The sequence below is a fragment of the Strix aluco genome, chromosome 3 (genome assembly GCF_031877795.1).
Source record: "Strix aluco isolate bStrAlu1 chromosome 3, bStrAlu1.hap1, whole genome shotgun sequence".
NCBI classification, from domain to species: domain Eukaryota; kingdom Metazoa; phylum Chordata; class Aves; order Strigiformes; family Strigidae; genus Strix; species Strix aluco.
The window spans coordinates 89537506-89560300 of record NC_133933.1 but is presented as its reverse complement, the minus strand read 5'-3'; the positions used below and the strand labels follow the sequence as shown (position 1 = coordinate 89560300).

At 36.9% G+C, this 22795-nt stretch overlaps 1 protein-coding gene across 6 annotated transcripts in view; it reads right to left on the bottom strand.

Moving 5' to 3' along the window:
• Nucleotides 1-22795, bottom strand: part of EPHA7 (EPH receptor A7) — a 170511-nt gene that overhangs the window by 9662 nt on the left and 138054 nt on the right. For 2 of the 6 annotated variants that reach the window (XM_074819521.1, XM_074819526.1), the window contains 7 exons: nucleotides 21234-21359; nucleotides 16889-17074; nucleotides 16261-16322; nucleotides 15068-15277; nucleotides 13893-14042; nucleotides 9130-9323; nucleotides 7862-8017 (listed from right to left, as the gene is read on the bottom strand). In XM_074819521.1, coding sequence (XP_074675622.1) covers nucleotides 7862-8017; nucleotides 9130-9323; nucleotides 13893-14042; nucleotides 15068-15277; nucleotides 16261-16322; nucleotides 16889-17074; nucleotides 21234-21359 — 1084 coding nt within the window. Of the gene's footprint in view, nucleotides 1-2498; nucleotides 6681-7861; nucleotides 8018-9129; nucleotides 9324-13892; nucleotides 14043-15067; nucleotides 15278-16260; nucleotides 16323-16888; nucleotides 17075-21233; nucleotides 21360-22795 lie in introns of those variants that run through there. The other 4 variants (XM_074819523.1, XM_074819524.1, XM_074819522.1 and 1 more) reach the window with 4 other exon arrangements.

The following is a 22795-nucleotide window of genomic DNA, read 5'->3' as shown; positions in this document are numbered from 1 at the left end:
CTCAGTGAGATGGCATCTTTGGAGCAGGAAGTTTATTTCTTTATGTAAGAGATAAACTCATGGTTTTCTTGGTAAATCTAAGGAAACAATCAGAAGATAATGTCTATTGAACTTGATAGACTTTACAGACTCCTCGGTAGTTCTTCCTCTTTTTTTAGCACAAAAGAGGAAAGTTTTAGTTATGGACTTGGGGCTATAATGTCTCCAGTTTATAAATGACTTGAAATACTCAGAGTCATGAAACTCTAATACCAGTAGCACGGAAGTCTTTGGGCATAGCTATGGCTTAACCACTGAGTGTGCTTTTCAGTGTTAGCCATTTCTGATGATTCATCAGATTACTTCTAAGTTGTAGCTTTTAACTATTAGTATTAATTATTATTAGCATATTAGCACCACAGTTCTACAATTGGTTATTTGGTTCAATTAAATACAGAAGCCTTGGTCCATGGATGAATAGATTTTCTGTTCCTGATTTAGCTCTTCTGGCACTGGGCATGATGTCTTGTTATGTCCAAGATTCATTTGGCTGGCTACACAAGTTTTGCATGGTTGTATCACGTATTTTTTCAGAGTCTATCAAGACATCAACTATTTTTTGACTCATGGTTCTTTCTTGGCCACTCTAGCTAGGCATTAATTTCACCCAATTTTTATAGTATCAGTACCCCAGACTTAAAGACTTAATCTATCATTACCCCAGACTTAAAGAATATGACTCTAAAACCTTCTGAGAGCAAATATCATCAGAGTTCATGTTTTATTTTCATGCTTTTAATGTAAAATTCTCCTTTCATGTCTTTCAAGTCTGCTTGAATGAGCTGTGTACTACCAGTTGCTTTCCCATCTGTCTCAATTTAGTCTCTTTGACAAATTCCAATCTGGCCTGAGGAAAAATCAGAGTACTGAAACCACTCCACATTAGATTATTAGGTATATTTTATTAACAGTGTCTCTTTACTTAAACAAAAAATCTTGACAATCCTTAACTCCCCTGCCAGCAACATTTAGGGAGCGCTGCGACTTAGACTCACATATTCTGAATGGCTTCACACCCCTCTCTATCCATTCCCTTCCATCTTCTGACTCTTCACCAGGTACAAAAGTGAGGGTTTTCCTCATATTATGAGGGTTTCATAATCTTGCTGGACATAACCTACACAGTCTGTACAGCATATAAACTCCACAAGACTCCTTTAACTTTCAAACTGCCTAACCTCTACACACCCTGAAAGTGTACTGAGAATTTCATGGATATTATAGACGTACTAATTTTGTCCCTTAGCCTGTCCCAACAGATTTTAGTCTAAATGCATGTGTTAATTATACTAACTTAAAAATCTCACAAAATCAAATCCAGAGAGGAAGAACTCCCACAAATGTAGCTTGCATTCTGCCACTACTCTTTTGTCAGGATATTGCAGATTTTATGCCTATGGTTTAATCTCTTACATTTTTCAAATTCCTATGTGGAATGTGTTACAAAAGTGGTGAGCCCCGTCATACTTCAGGTTTCACAGGTCATTTGTTGGATTGGGTTTTTCTTTCTTTGTTTTCATGGGTTTTTCTCCAAACTTTTTGTATTCCCCTCCCCCTTCCCCATCACTGCCCAATCCTTTTTGCAGGAAATTTAATTACAGAACTGTCTATTCCCAAGTAAATAGAAGGCTTCAGTATGCAAACAATAAAGATTTCTGTTTGAAAGTAATTGTTGGCTACATTTGACAACCCTTAAGGGAATAGAAGAGAAACTATAGGCTGCTGCCCAGAATTTCTTGTTTTACTAGAAATTAGTCTGAGGCTAAGACTTTTGAGTAGTCTTGCGAATCCCAAATCTACCATCTACCAGTCCATTCCAAGCTGGTTGGGGAAAAAATTTGCCTGTTTCTACACATCAGTTAGTTAATTCATCAGAAGTACAATCCTAACAGGTCCTGAACATGCAGAAACCCTGCTGTGCTAGTTGCTCAGCAAATCATAGCACCAACTGCCTGAATACCGCTGCAGCACCTGCTGCCAGAATTACTGTTAGGCAAGAATTTGTATTGTACTTTTCTTAAGCGGACTTGTCATCCTGTCTGGGAATTGTTCTCTTCCACAAGTACAATGTCACTTGTTTAAAATCAAACAAACAAAGAAACCAACAAACAAAACCCACCAAAACCCAAGTGCATATCATGAGCATGTAAGTTTCTAACTGCATGCAGGGAAGGAATGCATTAAGGATGTGTTAGCTCTAACATGTCATATATATATTTATAAAAGATGAAATGACCCTTTTCTGGCTGAGTTGGCCTTCACTCCTCACACACAGCCAGTGGACTGCTTCGTGCCATTACTGGGCAACAGAATGCTGGCTGAACCTGCCATTGTGGCAGGGTGTCTCGGAATCACTTAGTATTATAGCTGTAGTGACATGATCACCGTCTCAGTAGTAACCCGAAAGTCGTGGAATTTAAATTGTTCTCAAAATTGCTATATATGAATTATTTAGAAAGTTAAGGACAAATTATTATTTTTTTATTTCAACTACTAACCAATAAATGTAAAAAAAATACCAACAACAAAACAAAAATAAACCCCTTCATCCCCCGCATTAAAGCAATAGTTTTTGTAACATTCAAAACAGTGGAAACTATTTACCGTATATTACTATTAGTGGAGAAAAGCAAATTTAATTTAAAATCATTTTTTCAAACTCCCTCAGTGGATGCCAGATAACTCCAGCTTAAACAATATAAAAACTCATTTTAAATGGAGAATAATACAGACAAAGCTAATTATTGAGATATTAAGGGCAACATTCAATTTGAGATACATTTAAGCATCTTTGCCTCCTGGAGATTTTTACATGACAAGGCTTTAGATAAACATGGTTTTGCAAACAGCAACTATCATATCTGATCACATAACCTCTGGACTGAAGCAGTATGTCAGCAAATATTTCTGATTATTTAAAATATTAAATAACTGTAATTTACTAGGCAGGTCTTCCTCAGAACAATCACAATTTTTTTCAAGAATTAATACCCATATACAAAAAGCATTTAGATGATCTATTACAAATCTCCGAATAAAAAAAAAAAAAATCACCTCTCTCTGTGATAAAGCCCAGTTTAAATACATTCTGGGACATATTAGTAGTGGAGGAGCTACCTTTCTACGACACTCAGCTTGCAGGGGAAACTGTAGCAGCCAAGGACATATAGGGTAGGAATCAGCTCACCTAACTTTAACTATCTAGATGTTAGATGCCTAATTTAAGCGAATCATCTGGGTTCCCTCTACAGGTAATGGAGATAAGCATTCCCAGAGGGAGATTCATCCTGCTTGTCTTAGGCATCTCTCTTTTATATGCTTGTAGATGGATAAAGTCAAGAAAGATCAGCCTCACTGACAGCCTGATAATCTGTCTTTAATGATGCACAATTTCAAAATTCAATGAAATTAAGCCAGAACTGAGATAATGTCTTTGTCTCATCATTTAGCCTTTAATTCCTCCTCTGACACAACTTTATCCTCAGTTCCTCCCATGAACATCAACTTTCTCTGGCACTTTATTTTTCCTACACTGGACTATGTTTTCCTGGAACCTGGGGAACTGCAACCAACGTCAATATGTTGCTGCTCTACCAGTTACAAACCCATTTACATGCATGTGCTCTAAATTGCAGTAATGTTCTGAACAGATGGATACATTAGAAATATTGATAGTGATTGTGCTTTCTGGGTCTACTCTACCACTTTCAAATGTGTAAAAATCTGCGGCAACATTAAGGCAGTCAAGGTATATAGACGAATGCTAAAAAATGTTTACTATTCAAAGAAGATGGCTTAAATCAAACAAGTTAAAATAAGGAAGAAATACAAGGGCTCTCACTTTTACATGTGTGAGCCCAGGTCACCACACATGCTTTGAGGCCTCTGTGCTTCAGAATATTGATCAGGTCCTAAAGGTGAAGCTTGGCCTCAACTCTCTTGCATTTAGGGTTTGTGGGTTCTCAGCAATACCAGCATTGCTGCATTGCACCTTTAATCACCAAGCCCTTAGAAACAGTAGCTGAGATTTATAAGGAAGCAGGTGTCTGAAGTTAGACTCCTAAATTCATAGCTGGGTGCCTAAAGAAGCAGCAAAACTGACAAGCACCCTGTACAGTTGCCCACAGATGCTCACCCCAGTAGTGAGGCACTTAGCATTTGTTATAACACAAACCGGATGTTTATTAATTAAGTGTTCCAATGGCTACTTGAAGTGCCTTGGCCAAGTGCTTGTGTGCACTAATTTCAATATTGGGCATGCAGTCTACTCTGCATCTTACTTTTACAGCATTTCTAGAAAATTAATTTTAATTGTTAAAAAACCATCTTGAGCTGCATACATGAAAATAACTCCATTTCTACTGAATGAAAATCTAGTACGAAATAAGAATATTCACCTTTTTTTTCTTACTCTGCCCAAATCCAGGCAATAAATTAGGCTTCTCAGCATGACTGTAAAGTGCTGTGAATTGTATAAACAATCATATATGGACACTGAAAAATAACCCTTATGCACATTGCATTATAGTTCCAAAAATATATTTACAGTCTATTACAAAGATTACAAATGGAAGTGTCTATGTAACGGGATTAAGCTAGTTAAAAGCTTTTTACAGATTTTCTTCAACAAAGGCAGGGGGGACAAAAAATTAGTGTAACCAAACTGATTTTTCTAATGAAGCAAATAAATAAAATGACAAATATAACACTGTACAGTGATCTAAAAACAGGGAGAAAAAAGGAGGGGAAAATGATGCATTTAAGTTTTTGATAACTATCTTTGGTCCTAAATGTGGGAAAACACATTATGTAGCACTGAATATACATGTTTGTATGTGATGCTCTGCAAGTAAAATAGAAAAATATAGTGCATTTTCAATGTATTCAGAGCTCACTACACATAAATGTGTGTACAAAACAAGACAGTATAAATAAAATTTACAAGTTTTACAAAGGAACATTTACAGGGTTTTTCTTTTGTTTTTATTTTTTTTGTGTGGATGCCCACATTATCAAACAAGACCAATTTATGACTGATCCCTGGGATCTTTCTCTATCAAAATCAATAGAAGCAGCCCAATTCTCTTTGGAAGTACAGCATTTCATTGCTGGGGTAGTTCACAATTTTCAAATGATTTTTAAAGCATTTCTCTCTGGTTCATATACATTCCTGCAGTATCTGTAAAGACACCGCTCATTATTGCTTATGGTTGTTAAATATTTTAATCAAACAAAATTCATATGTAAGTAAATGGTGTAAAAAGATATTCCACTGAGCAACTACTCTTGCATCTGCATTCCTGATGAATGACTCTTGAGTCTGTGTGAGCACGCACACGCATGTTTGTTCAGAGCAGCAAAAGCTTGTAAAAAAATTGAAAATTCTGAACTGCCCCTTCCCTCATGCTCTACAGTTCTCACATAAAATCTATGTCCTTATTCTGACAGCTGGACTGCCTACGGCTTAAACTCATATAAAATATATGCCAGCTATTTCTCTCAGATTTGCTAATGCAGAGTATTGAAAAAAAATGTGATGTGCTCAGATTAAATGGTTTAGGTAACACTGGAGAACTGCACCTGTATTCTGAGACACTCCTACAATCACTTGTCCATTCAATGCAGTGTCTCAGCAGGTTTACAGTTGTAGATCTACATCTTAGAATATATCTCACTTTAATTCTAGTCCATTAAAATAATCTTGCAAACAATTTTCTAAAAGTGCCTAGAACTACTTAGGGGTCATTATTGCTTTTCTTTTTTCTTTTCTTTTTTTTTTTCTCTTTTATTTTCTTTTAAAAGATAGTATATGTGTAATCTTAAAAAATTCTTTAAAAAATATCAGAGCTCTTGGCAACTTGCATTTTCCTGACTCCCTGCCAATTAGCTAGCCATGTCAATATGGTGTTGATTTAACAAAAGTAAATGGCACAAAAGGATACCAAAGTTCGGACAGATATACATTGCTTGGTCATGCTTCTTAGATCTCTAGGAACTCAAATAATCCTTCAGAGGTACCCAGTGTAGTAATGTGTCATAGAATTAGCACTAAAAAGGTCCAAAGATATAAACATCATACTAAAAGAAAGTCTTTATGAAGAATAAACACAAATGATTAAAAAAAGATTCAGAAATCACAGATTTAAGGAAAATATTTTGTTGAATTCAACAATAATATCATGATTTTATCTGACAAATATATTCTTTTTTAAATTTTTATGTACATTTAAAAAGTCTATTAGATAAAAAGGAGGTTAGAGAGCTCAAGGTGTTTGTTTGTTTATTCAGGTAGTACTTTGTTTATTGTCACTGCTGTTTTCCTTGCCACCACTGGTGGATCCTAATTCCCTTTTCATAAATTCTGGTGGCACTTAGGAGTTCAAGTCTGTAGGTGCTTCTTGTAGCTCTTCTATTCACTGCAGGAAGGACCCAGGAAATCAAGTGTCTTCTAGCAGCACTTCATATATAGTGAAGGCCAGTGCTGTTCTCTCAGTCTGTCACCTCCCTCATAAGGGAGAAATGTCTATCACACTTGGATGCCAGTGCCGTGTAAATGTAGCATTTGTGCTCTCATAGTCTGAATGCTGCTCATGATTTTCTTTTGATGACCAACCAACGTGATCCCTAAACTCATCACATCCCTGGGGAAGATAAATGCGTACATTGTTAATTTTTCAACTTAGACTGCTATTGTATGGTATTCAACTGTGAGTCAAAGCTACGTAGTGGTCTGGACTACAGGTTTCTAATATTGAAGCTACACTGGAACCTCAGCTCAGTACTGTGAAGTACATACAGGCACTGTTCAACTTCTCAGCGAGGAGTGCAATGACATGGCAAGTGTCATGTAATTACACTGCATGTGTCTCCACATCTGAGAATAAGGCCAGTATGTTTTGCACTACACTAATCTTTTATTGTGGCCTTTTAGGACACCCGAAGAAAGAGACACCTCTCTTGTAAAATACTTCGGGTGGCTTTCAGGACAAAGTTATGTATAAATACGAGATTTTGGGGATCACATTCTGCTTCCTAAAGAGATGCCTAGGGAAACCTTTTGCATATTGACCCATACCCATCATGCAAATGAAAGAGGAGCCGCTGTTTCAATTCCACTGCAAGTAGTGCTACTGACCTAGTAGAAGCTTGTGGGCTCTGATGACAGTTCCCAAGCTATAGGCTGAGGCCTCTAGTGATACCAGACAGGTAAGACTAGGGTTGCAAACTTGAGAATATTGTTTAGAAAGTTGTTTAGAAAACCACTGCTCTCTGTACGAGGAATTACATGTGATGGCAACCACCAGGACAAAAACATTGTTTGCAGGGTGTCAAGAAGACCTGTTTAAGATGGCAGTACCAATACAGGCCATGTTTGCCTTCAGAAAATCATTTTGCTTCAATAGACTTTTATCCTGATGCAAAGTCATTTCTTGCAGGACACAGACAGCCTCCAGCCAATTAGAAGAAAATTCCACATCTTCCTAGTACACATCTGGAAAAAGGTACCAATTAGGTAGTGGAGGCAAAGTGGTTATTTTCCTATACATACATACTTTGAAATGGGCCACATTCTCCCTCAAATTCTAGCCTCTTGGTGTTATTTCAATTGATCTCAAAAGCAGGGAAAAAAGTGATGCCACACACAGGTAGCAGGGTATTTGCCCTTTCATGGGATGCTATAATGTCATCAGCTTCTAAACTGGATGACTTAACCCCAAGTACCATGTTTGTACTCAGAGTAAAGTTTTGGAGTTGAACATTGTGTATTATTTTACCTAGAAATTCCCTAAATGCAAGTTAAACATGCCCAGTACTAACTTACTCAATAGTCATCCTGGCAACTGATTCAAGAGAGTTGTAGCCTGCTGCTGTGAAATTATCCTTATATCTTTCCATCTTAATAGCTTGTAACCATTCGCCTACGGAGCAGAAAGTGGTAAAATCGGGAGTGTTCTGGTCCAGAAGAGGGCTAATTGGTCTACGGAGAAGGAAAAAGGAAAGTAAGTTGTTTCCAAAGAGAGTAAAACATTAGGGAGTATTTAGCAAGGTGAGAGTCAAATAAGTTTGGGGTATTAAAAATGTCAAGAATAGAAAGTAATAGGCCTTTATACACAATTTAGATTATTTTGTGAATAGCTCTTGACTACTCTGTAGCTCACAGTATGTACTTCCTAAGCTTATTCACTTAAAAGATGAAAGGTCAGAGTGAGCAAAATCAGCCTGATGGACTGTTGTTATCAACATAAAATCAACCTTATTACCTAGCATGACAGCAGCTGCAACTAAAGTTGCTGAGTAAAATAAAGATGGTATTCTTTTAAGCATCTTAGAAAGTGTATTAGTAGCTATTCCCATTATTCAATTGGATGGGACAAAACAAAGACAAGGAAAGAGCAGAGACACAAAGTAAGTTGCTTAAGGTCACACAGCAAATCAGTCAGTAGAAGAACCGGGAGCAGAACACAGGCCAGTTGATTCCCTAGTGCAGTGATCTAGCTAGCAGAACAAAAGATTACCACTATTAAATAATTCACCTGAAATTTATGAAGAAGCCATTAAAAGCTACACCATGAAATACAATGAGATGCAATCACTGAAAGGAGTTAAAGCCAGAAAATGAAAGGTAAAAATCTAGAGTGTAGCATGTCAAAGTACACTGGCCAAGCGTGAGTATTATTAATTACTATTTCTACCGTAGCAGTTCCTAGGGCAAGGGATGCATCATATAAAACTACAATAGATGATGATCCTTGCCATCTAGACTTCACAATTTTAAGAAACAAGGAAAACAAAGACTGCTAGTGGTGAGAGTGTGGAAAGAGTGATGAGCGGGCAGTAGTTTATTGAGAAATGTGTTACTTCCATGATATTTACCCTCTTTATTTTGGTTATTTTTTAAAAAAAGTCCTTTTTGGCTTTGTTCAGCATGGTAAAAGAGAAGGGCATATGAGGAAGGTAAGAACAGGGAACAGAAGGAAGACGAAACTGAGACACATGGAGTAAGTATGAACTGGAACTAGCCACCAAGCAGGACAACCAGAACCCAGCCACGTGCACCATCATAAGAACACACATTACAGCTTTTCTTACCTGCTACAGGTTCCCAGTGGGGTTTTCAAGCTGTTTGGGTTTCTAATCATTTTGTCCAGAATACCAACTATCTGCTCAAACTTTGGCCTTTCACCGCGTTCCTTCTGCCAACAATCTAGCATCAGCTGGTGCAGTCCTGCTGGGCAATCCATGGGTGCTGGCAAACGATAGCCTTCTTCGATTGCTTTTATAACCTAGTAGCCAACATAGTTAATCATTTTTCATCAAGGGATATTTAAGGAATATATATTGCTACCCAATTCAAGAAAAAAAATCAATAAACTAAAATTTGCCATCAGTGTTGCAAAAATATGAGTCTGTTGCTTTGACGCTAGCCTTCATGTTTTCAAATAATTTCCCTGACTTTATCTTTGGGCTTATTAAGCATATTGCTCTATATGTGCAGAACATAGCTATATTACCTAGTCAAGTGAGCAGCAGGGAACAACAATTAAATTCACCAAGGGAGCAACAGATAGATTGATAAATGGAGTTATTTCAGAAAGCATTATTACTTGCCCCAAGGCTTTTATGAGTGTGTGGTAGAAGCAACTGACTTGTAAATGGATAGGGATCTGTGCATGCACATATGAAATACAAAAAGCCTGAAGATATTATAAAAGGATACAAGAAAAATGTTTAGCAGACATAAATTGTCAGGCAAAAAGTTGTATTCTATGTCTAGCCATGTTATATTAGTGATAAAGTAGCAAAAATGTGCCACATGAGAGAGGAAGACCTGGCTGAATGGTATTTTAATATATCACCTAAACAGAAAGTTAGATTTAATAAGACATGCTGCTAGATGATGATATGATCAAAGGAGAGCATAAATGTCTGAACCAAGAATTACACCCACCCATTGACTTCCTTAGACAAGTCCATTTGGATTTAAGTAAAAAATAAAAATGGGTAAAGTAAAATCACAGGAAACTCCTGTAAACCTTGAGGGCAGGATAAGAAAGCACATCAGGAAGCAAGGCAGATAAGAAAGGCTTGTGAAAAAGGGCTAAAAAAACCATTCATGGGGGATTTCAAGTATACTGACATTGACTGACATAGCAGTATTAGAATTGCTAAGGAAGGGTGCTTGTTCCTGAAGGGAAGTGCATAGGACTGTCTTTTCCCTTGGTTTGTAGAGAAAGCAAGATCAGAAGCTGTTCTGGATGTAGCCCTAGGAAGTAGATCTGGTATGATAAGGTTGGTGAATATCCAGGGTTTAGTGAAAATAATAACCTCAGATAGAAAATATTCCATTGGTTGTGTGAGAAAATGCAAAAGCAGTGGACTGCAAAGTGGACAGAACTGCAAAGAATACAAAATGACCTTCAAAAAGCTGGCTGAAATCCATGATTGCATCAAAACCTTTTGCAGAAAAGAACTTTTGTGAAAAGAGGAGGCATAGCCCAGTGGTAGGGCACTTACTGCAGGTTTGTGTCACAGAATGTCTTTCTGACCTCAGAGAAGTTGCCTCATCTCCCTGGGCCTCAGCTTTCTATATGAACATTTAGAATGACAGTCCTGTCCTACAACTCAAAAATGATGGAGAAATATTCAATTCCCGCAGTAACATCCACCTTGAAGAATAAGTGCGGTGACCTTTTAGAGACAGTGAAGTTATCTGTCAGGCAGGGTGGGGAAACAGGATTTCTACAGAAGAATGGGGAAATTGGAAGAACAGTACTATATAGGAAAGAAAGCATTAAAAGTAAAATCTTAGATCTTTTAGAGCAGTATTAAGAGGAAAAACAAAAGAACAGCTCCTTACACTTAGAAGTAGCAGTAGAATAAAAGTGAAAAATAAGCTACAGCGTGTATAGGACAAATGGTGTGCTATGAAAAGTAATGCAGAAATTTCTGACCTTTTACATTTTAGACCCTTTGTGCATACTGCATATTATTTACTACAAACAAAGCAGTTGCTTAAGAGGTCAGAATGCAGAGACCAATGAGGAATGAAAAAGTAGGTAACACCAACACAACCACCAAAATATCTAAGACCCTTAGAACTGGCAAACCATATAGATAAGACTATATTCAAGAGTGTAAGGGATAGTGAAAACATGAATAAAAGGATCACAAACAGTACTTTTCCATGTTCGCTATGATCTGCAGAGAAACCTGAAAAGAGTTGGCAATGAAGATGATGATATTATTTTTAAAAGGCTTTGGGAATACTGCAGAATCAGCTTCTTTGATGTGTAAGACGAGCAAGAAGGATGAAACTGGGAAATATAAAATAATGAGTTAGCTAGAGATGGATGGAATTGCTCGGAATATCCAAAACATCAAAAAAACATTCTAAAATATTGATAATTAAAGTGTTGCTTGTTTTTTTTGTTTTGTTTTTTTGTTTGTTTGTTTGTTTGTTTTTTTAAGAAAAGCATTTATACAAAACTCGGGCACTTTGAAGGGCGTTACAAGTGTCTACACTGCTAAGAAAGCTGGGCGTGGGGTTCCAAAAATCAGTACTTGGAGATAGTTAAATAGATGCAGGAATTTTTTTTTTTTTTTTTTAAATAAACAATGCTACAAAAAGAACACAGCTGGAGTTCTTATTAATAGAATTGATTTATATTATTTACACTTCCCACAATTCATTTTACAAATTCTGCTTTTACTGCAAAAAGAGAAAAATACTGTTAAGAGTCAAGTATGCTTTTATCATAATCAGGCTATTTGAGGATGTAAAGCAGATTAGAAGAGGGCCAGGTCTGTTCACTGTATATACTGGTTGACAACAAAGGAGCATTAAATATGGGTAACAGGACAATGTTATCACTCTGCTTCTGGGTGGATAATAAGGATACAAATTAATAATCATAATAATGGTAATAAATCCAGGAGTAAAGCAAAGAAAAAATATGTAGGCCTAAACTCTTGCCCTTTTCTATAGAACTGAGCTGCACTAGGGTCAGTAACTGAATGACAGCAAGAACTAGCAAACACCAGCAGTCTAATAGGGGAATAGGGTAAAGTGCAGTGGTTTGAGGGCCACTGTTACCAGCAAGGATTAAGCTGAGGGGACCCCACTGCTCAGAGAAGTTGTGGGACTCTGTATATCATCTGTGCTCTGGCCGCTGTGCCTCTGTGGAGACCTTGTAGCATGAATGTTCTTCTGGTGCACCCTAGCTCCAGGTTGCTGCTAAAAGGAGGACTTTTGCTTAAAAAGAGAGCACAACACAAATTTGTATCCTCCATCAATCTAAAACAATGACTTAAAGGAAGAGGGACAGAATTAAAGAAATCACATCTAAAGATCCAAAGTCGGGGAGAGATATTTTTTAGGAGATCTGATCTGGTCTATGACTACACCCACCATCCGCTTTTAGGCAAAATGATACACTTAAGATATATAAACTGCCTGAGTGTATACATACAATAAGAAGACACACATATAGCATTTTTCATTCCAGTTAAATACTCTCATTGGTAACTGTGAAGGAGAATAAATAGCTAATGATGATTCTAAATTTTTACATCATAGATTTATCTATGGGATTGGTAGGACGTGTGTATGTCTTGGGCAGACACGCTTGAAGATCACAGCATACAAGAATATTTGAAATTATTTTACCAAGCAATTCATGCATCTTTTAACTATGTGCTATTGAAGATTATGTAAGAGGCTAAAAAGAGATGAAATCGCAAGAAGTGGTAATTAGCTGTTTCATGAAAAAGGTTCATTCATGTGCGTTACTTGCAGTTTTCAATAGAGGAAATACTTTTTAAAATCCCACAAGAAGCATGAAGACACCAAAATTTCTCCCCTAAATAGAAGGTTTCCCTTACTGTTCCCTGAAAGATAGGTAAGGTTTGCCTTTGAGGCATCTTATATTCCTGTCAGGCTTCTTTTATGTTTGAATCTAGTACAGAAGGAAGGTGTCAAAAGAAATGAAACTCTACTGGGAGTCTAGGGAATGTAAATATTTCTCTTTCTCTGCCCCAAGGACTTGTTTGCCCATATTTTGACAGTCCATGAAATCTTTGACACTGAGACCTGTCAAATATTAACAACTTTGCACTGTGCCAAACTGACTCATCATTTACACTTTTATCTTTTTTTTTCAACTTTGATGTCGATCATTCAATCAAAAAATAAAATAATGATAAAAAAAACAGTCAAGCCTCCGACCTGAAGAACTTTAAATGAGACTCTTTCTGACATCTTTCTCACCTTCATGGCTTTTTCCTGTGTACTTTCTACATTCATAGATACTCTTGTCAGAAATCAAGATTAACACCCATCTGTTCTATTACTGCTGACCTGTTGCTCTGGGTCATATTTTATGCAAACAAAGGTATTGTTAAATCAGCATAATTAACTTGAAAAAGCCAAAGTAGTTCATTAACTGCCACTCAGATTTTTAACAACTTTTATCAACTGATTAATCATTGCTCTGAGGTCAGAAACCTCAGAATTATTTTTTTATTGGAAAAAAAATTAATTCCTTCTATGCTTAAGTGTAATAAAGTGAAGAGCACATAGTACTATCTTTGACATTCCAATTTTACTAGATACTCAATACAGAAGTCTACAACATCCACATGGCAGAAGAACAATTTAGAGATTTAGGTAAAAAGTGAAAGCTCTGTAACGTTTTCATTTTGTCAGAACCCTACAGTATTTTGATAAATCTTATTTCTAAACCAACATTTTATGCATGTATACTGAAACACATGTATGTGATTACAATATGTAATTTTTGTTTTTCTAACACACACATACACACATGCTCACAAACAGACAAAGTATAACCTACATCTTGGTTTGACATGTCCCAGTAAGGCCGTTCTCCATAAGACATTATTTCCCACATAACTATTCCATAACTCCACACATCACTGGCTGATGTAAATTTGCGGTACTGGATGGCCTCTGGAGCTGTCCATCTCACTGGAATTTTTCCACCCTATGAAAAAAAAAAAAAAAAGTTTTCTTTTTTCTCCACAAAATTTCTGTATCATCCTCCATAGGGTGAACTTATAATTATTTCCATCAACATCAAAAGCATTATATCATCTACTATAGCTGACTGCAGAATTTTCGAAGGAGTCTAATGAAGTTTAGGCTGGACCATAGAAACCTGTCTAAGCAAGTTGGATGCATTTCTCTGGAAGTGCTTCTCTCTCCACTGATTTTAAGGGGCTGCTTACATGTCTGATTTAAACTCGTCATTTAACTCTTGGCTGGCTGAAGCTAGGTGAGGGGAATCTCATCCTGTGCATATAAATACCATTGACTTGTCATACAGCTCCTCTGAAATCTCGGTCTGACATTTTTAAGCCAGGATCCCACTTAGAGCCCAGTGGCAGGCATGACAGCTGTGAACGCCAGTGTGGTTTCCCAGATCCCGGCGCCTGCTAGAGCAGATTCCAGGGGCCCCTCCTTCCCTTAGCATGAGAAAATAGGTATAGCAAGGCCTCATGGGTGGGAAAGTGGAGCTGGTTCAACAAAAGAATAAAAAGTGTAGTGAGCCTGATGAATGCTTATTTAAGAAAAGCGTCCCACCCAAAAGCAAGGGAAAATACAGGAGTTGAGCTTCGTCACAATCTAGCCTCAAGCTAGTCAACCTTTTGGTGAGATAAAATCTAGTCTGAAAAATAGTAATACAAATATTTTAATTGACTCATAGTAAATGAGATGATTAAAATTTTTATGGGTAAAACTTCTTTATTGTTCACACAGCAAATAATGAGGAAGGGAATAACGAAGATACTGTGTAAAATTTTTATTACTTTACCAAATAAAAATGTATGTTCTTACAAAAATATCAATCCCTAATTAGAGCCAGATTTCTGCAGAGACTCTTTTCCTTTTGACTGGTTAATATTTCTGAAGCAATTAATGTATTTCTCTTATTTGTACTCTCTAGAACATATGCTGCTTCTTAATAACCACACTTCAAAACTACCGAAACCCATTGATTTCTCTTACGGTAGTAGTGTAGACGGCCTCTGGATCATCTTCTATAACTCTGGAAAGGCCAAAGTCCGACACTTTGCAAACAAGATTGCTGTTGACAAGAATATTGCGTGCTGCAAGATCCCTGTGTACATATCCCATATCGGCCAAATATCTCATTCCAGCAGCAATTCCTCTCAACATTCCCACTAGCTGAATGACTGTAAATTGCCCATCATGTTTCTGGAGGGAAGAAAGGAGCAGCAATTCTTGTTAGTATAGCTGAGAAGAGAAATAAGAATTAGTTTTTCAGCGTTAGCTCTCTACTTCTTTACTACTGTGGCAATTCATCCTGGGGCAAAGAAATTCACTTCAAACACAAGTTTTATTTTCTTCAGAGATAAAGCAGTACATCCAGTTAAGAAATGTGTGAGTAGTTAAATAGAAGTAAAAAAACTTGCTAATCACTATAAATTTCTGGCTAAGTCATGGAAAGGCTGTTCTAAGAGAGATTACCTGATGCACAGCTCTTTATAGTTTGCCTCTATGATCTTCATTTCTCAGCATAATTATTTGTATCAATAAAATAAGAACTATCTCCTTCTGGAACCCCAGCTACTGATAATCTTATTCATAGCTTGGAGTTTATCAAACAAACATAATCTTTCTGTTCTCTGTAGGGTTTTTATAAACCATCTCACACTGTCTTGTGCAACTGGTAAGGAGCCAGAACTGGCCAGTTCAGAACACACAAAATGCTAAATGTTGTAAACTTGCATTTCTTTTTCCTTTGTTCTTCTCTTGAACACAACCGCAGTTCATTTAGGGATTCTTGTATGCTGATTTCCACCATGTTGACACAATAAAATTTTGCTCCCAAAAGGCAAAAGATTGGGCTTCAGGTATCAGTGGTTTTAACTTCAGCTAGTGGCAATAATAAAACCCACCATGTCTATGCCACATTAAATCACTTGAATTCCTAGAATGTTCCCATGTGATCCTGTCTGATCCTCTCATTTCTGATCTGGTTTTGCTGAAATAATGGAGAGAACTGCTAGTATTTGTCAAGCTCCATTTCATCCTGAAAACCATTTTAACTATATGAATATCAAGCATGTATACATATATATATGCACATATATAAAAACATATTCTTAAAAGTGGCAACACATAATATTATATGTCACTTAAAAGATGTTTTTATATGTTTTCATTTTGGTACTCACCCTAAGAAATGCATCTAAGGCCCCATTCTCCATGTATTCTATTACAATCATGACTGGTTTCCCTGAAAGAAAAAGAGAGATTTTGTTTGAGAAACTGTAACACAAATGGAGTGCTCTTTTTTTTGATAAAACACATGTTATTCCTTTGAAGGACTGAATCATTGAGACAACGAACATTTCTGAGGCCTCCAGCACTGTTACTGAGCTCTAATAAGTTCTTAAATGTCTGCATGGAACGTGGTCATGATTCACAAAATTAAACCATACAAATCAAAATGTCAGTGTGTTCTCCTAACTCCTGCTGTGTGAACAGGACTCTGGAATAATGACACTTCAGATAATATGAAGGGACATAAGAAACCTTATCTCTCTGCACAGTCTTTGAGGCTAAATGAAACTAGAAAAATAATGTATTTCAAAGTACTTCATCTTTTAATCATGTGTGCATCTTAATTTTTTTCCTCGGGTTGTAGCATAAAGTAAGCATTGTTTTAGTTAGTTACGCATCAAGAGAAAATCCATTAGGAGTGTGCAGCCTGTTTATAATTTGAAACTTTGACCATGAGTAAGCTAAAGTAATTTCTGCCATTATGTTGTTATTTGACTGACAGATCGAGCTGCTGCTTACCTCTGGTAACGACCCCTTCTAAGTGAACAACGTTGGGGTGGTCAAACTGTCCCATGATGCTTGCTTCACACAGGAAATCTCTCCTTTGCTTTTCAGTGTAGCCAACTTTCAGAGTTTTTATGGCTACTGCAACATCTCTCTTGCCAGGAAGCTTTAGACGCCCACTGCACACTTCACCAAACTCTCCTAAAATGAAGAAGATCAATGTTGAATTACTTCAACTATAATATCAATATTCTTTTTAGGCCTTGATTCAGCTAGCCACCTAACTGTGTGTTTATATTTAACAGGTTCGTATTCAAAACACTTAGGAACACAAAGACAGGTACGTGTTTTCAATGAATTGCTGACTAAGTACCTTACAGAGTAAACACTTCATGTTAAGCCAATCTACATCAATGTTGTTTGAATCTTTTAAAAGACTTGTTAGCAATTTGTTACATTTTTTTCATAAATATGAGGTAGCTTTCATAAGAAAATACTATTACAGAAATAGTAATACCATTTCTAAATGAAAATGTCATTCTGTTTTACATGGTTTCCTTGCTATCTTTCGATCCAATGGTTTTTCTTCTTTCAAAAGGCAGCTCTTTCAGACCTGCTTTTAATTTAACATTGTTATGGTGTTAAATGAAGCACTACACCATTACCTTCCAGCAGGATAATTTACTTTGCAGATTATGAAATGAAAGGTGTGACTTATAATAATTTTGTTACATTAAACAAACAAAAGGAAAGGCTGGAAGTTTGTAAAAGGCTTCTAAACTAACAGACAATTGGAACCTGAAGAAGCATGTGGAAAAAGTGGCCAAACAGCCAGCAAGAATATCTAAAAAAAAAAGCCTCAACACTCATAATTTGGGAGAAAAGTAATTGAACTCCATCAGACAGGAAAGAGGATGTAAGCATGCTGGATAGATATGGATATGGAGATGAATGGCAAAACATCTACCTCACTATTATTGAGATTGTGAAAGATTTAAGGATTGTCCTTTTGCCTCACAGCTGTGTTAGCAGAGAGAAAGAGAGCCTCCCTATTTTGTAAACAGGATGAAAAATCTCTTGAGATATATAGGAGAGAAGGGTAGTAACATATCTTATACTGAATAAAGGAGAATATCTCTTTAAAAAAAAAATAATAATCTGGTACTTTGCAAATTTATCTGGAGTGTGGGACGTATAGATCCAAGTCCCTCCTCCAAATCAAATCAAGACTGAAATTTATCTCCTGCATACCTGTGGAGTGTCTTAACATTAAGCTATTGAGTATGCAGACACGCCTACATTCAAGACGTTTTAGGGTGAGTGCTGAAAAGTTACTGAATTAGGAAAGACTAACACAGAGAGTTTGATTAGAGAATCCCTTTGGGACATAGACTGAGGTCCTGAGAAACCTGGTGGGATCAGGACTCAAGTGCACATACACACTGGCAAGGTGCCTGGCTGGCAATGGAGATATGCTTGGAAATGGGGCTGCATGCCTGAAGAGGTAGCAGTTGAAGTGTCCTAATGGATGAATTCTAAGAAATCTTGTTTAGGAAACAGTCACTATTTGAACCCCCAACAGCAGAGCTTAGAGAAGGAAAAAAGCAGTACCCGGGCCTCAGCATCACAGTTCTCCAGCCATAAGGGTAGAACTTTGACCTGTTTGGGCAAAACTTCACTCAGCATCATTCGTTTTACGAATCTCATAGGGGATGACTGCATACAGAATCAAATTCCTTTCCCTCCCATTCTATGCTAGCTGAATTAAGGTTAGCTCAAATCAATTCTATATAATTCTGTTAACACCGTGATGTGCCTGAGGTAATTGGCCAAGCAGAGTCAACCGTCCCTGTCTGCACAGGTGAGGCATTAGCCTCAACCATCCCTGGGCATTGGAGTCGCGGTCTGAATATCCATGTCATAGCTATGGATACCATGAGGCATAGCTGCTACATACATAACAACTAGCTGGTCATGCCCTTAGCTTGGTGCCTTAACCTCCCTCCTGCAGTTCATTAGCAATATGGATGACTATTAATGAATTCACCACTCACCTCACTCACAGCTCCTAGACACAAGAACTTACCAAAGGATAACTATTTTCTCTAGCAGTATCTGCCAAAATTGTTTTTGCTTCAAGACAAAAACAAGACATGAGTATAAGTGTCTGTGTGTGCATCTATGCGATATTTCAGAGCCAGGTAATTAGGATACTTGGCACAGGAGACACTAAGGCTTAACTCCTTTCCAGCTCTCTGTAATCTGATTTTGATTGATTTCCAAAAGCAGATCACTCACACTCAGGCAAACCAGAAACTTGAATGTAATGCATTTCAGGCCAGGATGCTAGCCAACGAAGTCCTTTTATTCCCAAGAAAACAGTATATTCAGCTGAAATTATGCCCAAAAATGATCCAGAAAATATGACAACAAGAGTGGGAATATTGCACAGACACATAGCCACTAGCTCAGCATGTCAACAAGGAAGAGGCTAAAACAAAGGATGTGTGGTATGAACAAGGACTCAACACAGTGGACACCATATTCTGTATCTGACAGGTGGCCATAGCGGGATGGTAATGAAAATGTTGGCAAGGAAAGCACATATCCCTCATGCAAATTGAGCACAAGCATACATGCACCCTGTTTGTCTGAGAGACATGGCACTACTCAATAGTTGACGTGGCCAGCATTGTTGATGCATATTGAGACTGCTAAGTGGCTTTTCTGGTGCTGTCCCTAGTAGAAATTGTATATTCTTCTTTGATGTATGACTTTCAGCTGCTTCTTTGGGTCTTTAACATTCTGTTGTTCTTGGACTGCATTACATTTCACTCCTATTCACTATCTACATCAACAGGTTAAAGCCATAGCTAAACCACATACACAATATGCTTTCACCATAGCACTTCTAATTAACTTTCTTCAGAATGACTACTGACACACGTTAGGTTTTTGGTATCAGCTATTAAAATCAAGAATAAATTCATCTGCAGTCAACAAAATTAACATTCTGGAATGACTCTGTCATAACAGTGAAAATATGTTTTAAATTGTATTTGCAACTGAAGCGTTTTCAGCATTTTGCTCAGAAGGCATCTCCAAAGTCCAACTGAATATATCCTTGTGCTCTGAACTGTTGCTACATTGATAGCTTTTTAACTCAAAGCAAAAGAAAAAAGCTCAGTAATATTTCTGTGCTAATCTTGAATTTAGATCTTGTATATTGTGTATTTATTAGAAGAGATGTTACCATTCCAGCATCACAAAAATTACTAGTTAGCAAGGGCTGGATTCTTATGTTCTTACTCATCTGAAAGAATAATTTGCTCAGCAGTGTTGTTAATTTCAACGGTACTATTCCTTGATTAAGACATGATTCAACATGAGTGAGGTTACTTTAAAGAGGCATTTCTAAACATAAGAGAATTCTAAGCGTAAAGATTTTTTTACAGGTAAACCAGCTTATTTTAGAGACATTTCTTCTTCTCTTTAAATAATACCACAGTATGTAATTTAAAGTACATGCCAAACTACAGGGTGATTTTAAAAGTATTCTACTAATACTTTTATAAAACAACAGGACAGCAAAAGAACATTTCCTCCAGGAATCCAAAGTATTTGGTATTTTTCTTACCCATGGAAACTTAATTTCACTACACAGAGTAGTGCAATAAAATTGTCACATATCTTATTAATGCAAACAAATGAAACTGCCTTTTTAAAGCATGAACACCATGGTTTAAGTAGGTGGTAGACAGTTCAAGAGGAAGAAAAGCAATGTAATGCTGGTGCAATTACAATCAGTCATGAGAAGTTAAACAATAACTTTTTGTATTCATAAAATATCAAAAAGAAAAATGGTAGAACAAAAAACAGCCTTAGGGAAGATTTTGTTATACAGAAACAGGACCTTCCTAGTCTCTATTTAAGATTTTGTGCTGCAGCCAGTTTTCCTTATTCACATGAACAAAAATTCAGAGGTCAAAAAGCCCTCTTGCTAAAGGAAAATGAGCAGAATTTGCACTCATGCCTAACACCTTTACTCTGACAGTAAATAATAGGCAGCAAAACTGGCCCCCTCCCCCCAATTAATTTTTAACAGCAGATACAGAATTAGAAACTCACAAGCTTTCAATGTCAAGCAAGACTCTTCATTTACTTATCTGTTTTTTGTTGTTTTTTCCCTCTTTGTTTTTACATTTTAGAAGCGAGTGCAGCTTCATTGCTCTTAACCACTCTGGCAAATGCAAGAAGTTCTTCTATACTTGAGGTATAATTATTTGCCTGTCATTATGATGTATGAGTTTCGATCCCAGCTAAATGAAACAGTTGAATCAGGAAGCCACGGCAGCCTTACCTGCACCAATCACACGCTCAATTTTAATACAAGAGGCATCTAGCTCCTTGGCGAATTGATGGACAGCTCTATTTGGGTCCTCGTAGGTTTCAGGGTCAATGTAGGTTTTGGTGCCTGGAAATTTAACTGTAATGATGTAAGAAAGCATGACTGTGATGAAGCAAAGGCACTTATTGTGCAGTCAGCCCAGGAATTTCATTATGCAGAGTGCTCCTTGGAAGAATGAACCTGCTTCCACACTGCTTGAGTCAGAGCTGCTCTGAGAGGCAACCTTAGTTTTAGGCATCATCTGCAAGCATGCTGACACAAGTACACAATCCCATCTCTAAAAATGACTAAGATTAGCATCTGCGTCTCCACCTTGAAGTGAAAGAAGTAATAAATATTAAATAGTGTTCAATGGAATAAAATGCAAGGGTTGAGTAGGAGTAAAAATAAACCAGGGGAAGAGGTATAAAACCAGCAGAGGAGGTGAAACTTTCTTTTCTGTGTAAGGACAGTTTATCTGTTTTTTTCAGGTTGCATAAACAGCATTTCTTTATGTTATCTCTGTCTTCTAGTGGGATTTGAAAAGCTCCTCCACCTACTTCAATTTGCCTAAACTACTGAATATAATGTTATTTACAGACTGTGGCAGTAGCCAAGCTAAACTATTGACAGCACTTAGAATTTATATCCTTAGGTATGTTTCTTGCACTAGAATATGAACATGAGAAACACTTGTAGTCAACTTGTAAAGGCATAGGAAGGGAAAGTTGGGTCTGTGGCACAATTATTCCCTCTCTGAAGCACCTAAGTGAATAATATGCAGCAGCTTGGTTTTTGCTCCCTCCTTCTCCAGTGCAACTCCGGTTGCACTTAGTGCAACTCAGGCAGCGCAGCGCTCTGGCCAGCATGTAGTTTTTTCCCTTAGTTTGCTGCTGATTGAGGAAAATTATTTTTTGCTCTTTTGGTGAAAGTAGAAACTTCTGGTGAAAGTAGAGCAACCCTGGAAATCCATTAATCAAGCAATTTTTATGAAATAAATTCAGCTCACAAGGATTATATTCTTAAGCTTTAATTAAATCAGTGAATTAAAACTCCATATGAAAATGCAAGAATGTTCCTCTGCTAATTGTTATACTGATATACAAGAATAGGATCAAAAATCAATACAAAACATAAATAATTTATGGTTCATTTGTAATCTTTTAATTGAACATAAAATATATTAAATTTGAAAACGTATTGAAGAATAGCTTGGTAATCATGTGTATTTATGTTTCAGATGGTATTACTAATCAAGAAAACCGCAAACCTCATAAGAAGGAAAAAGCTAGAGAAATTCTTTGAGTAATCTAATGACTTTACACCCAGAGAAATTATTTGAAATGTTGCCCCAATGTTATTATCTGTCATATTATGTATGTAAATAGATGTTCTTCTAATTGCATTGATAATGCTACAAATTTTTAGAGTTATAAATATTTACTTCTTAAAACCAAAAAAGACTAGAGAAAATTAGAAGAAAGCAATAGGTTAACCTCCTATAATAGAGCTTTCAGGCAGGGAGATGGAGAAGA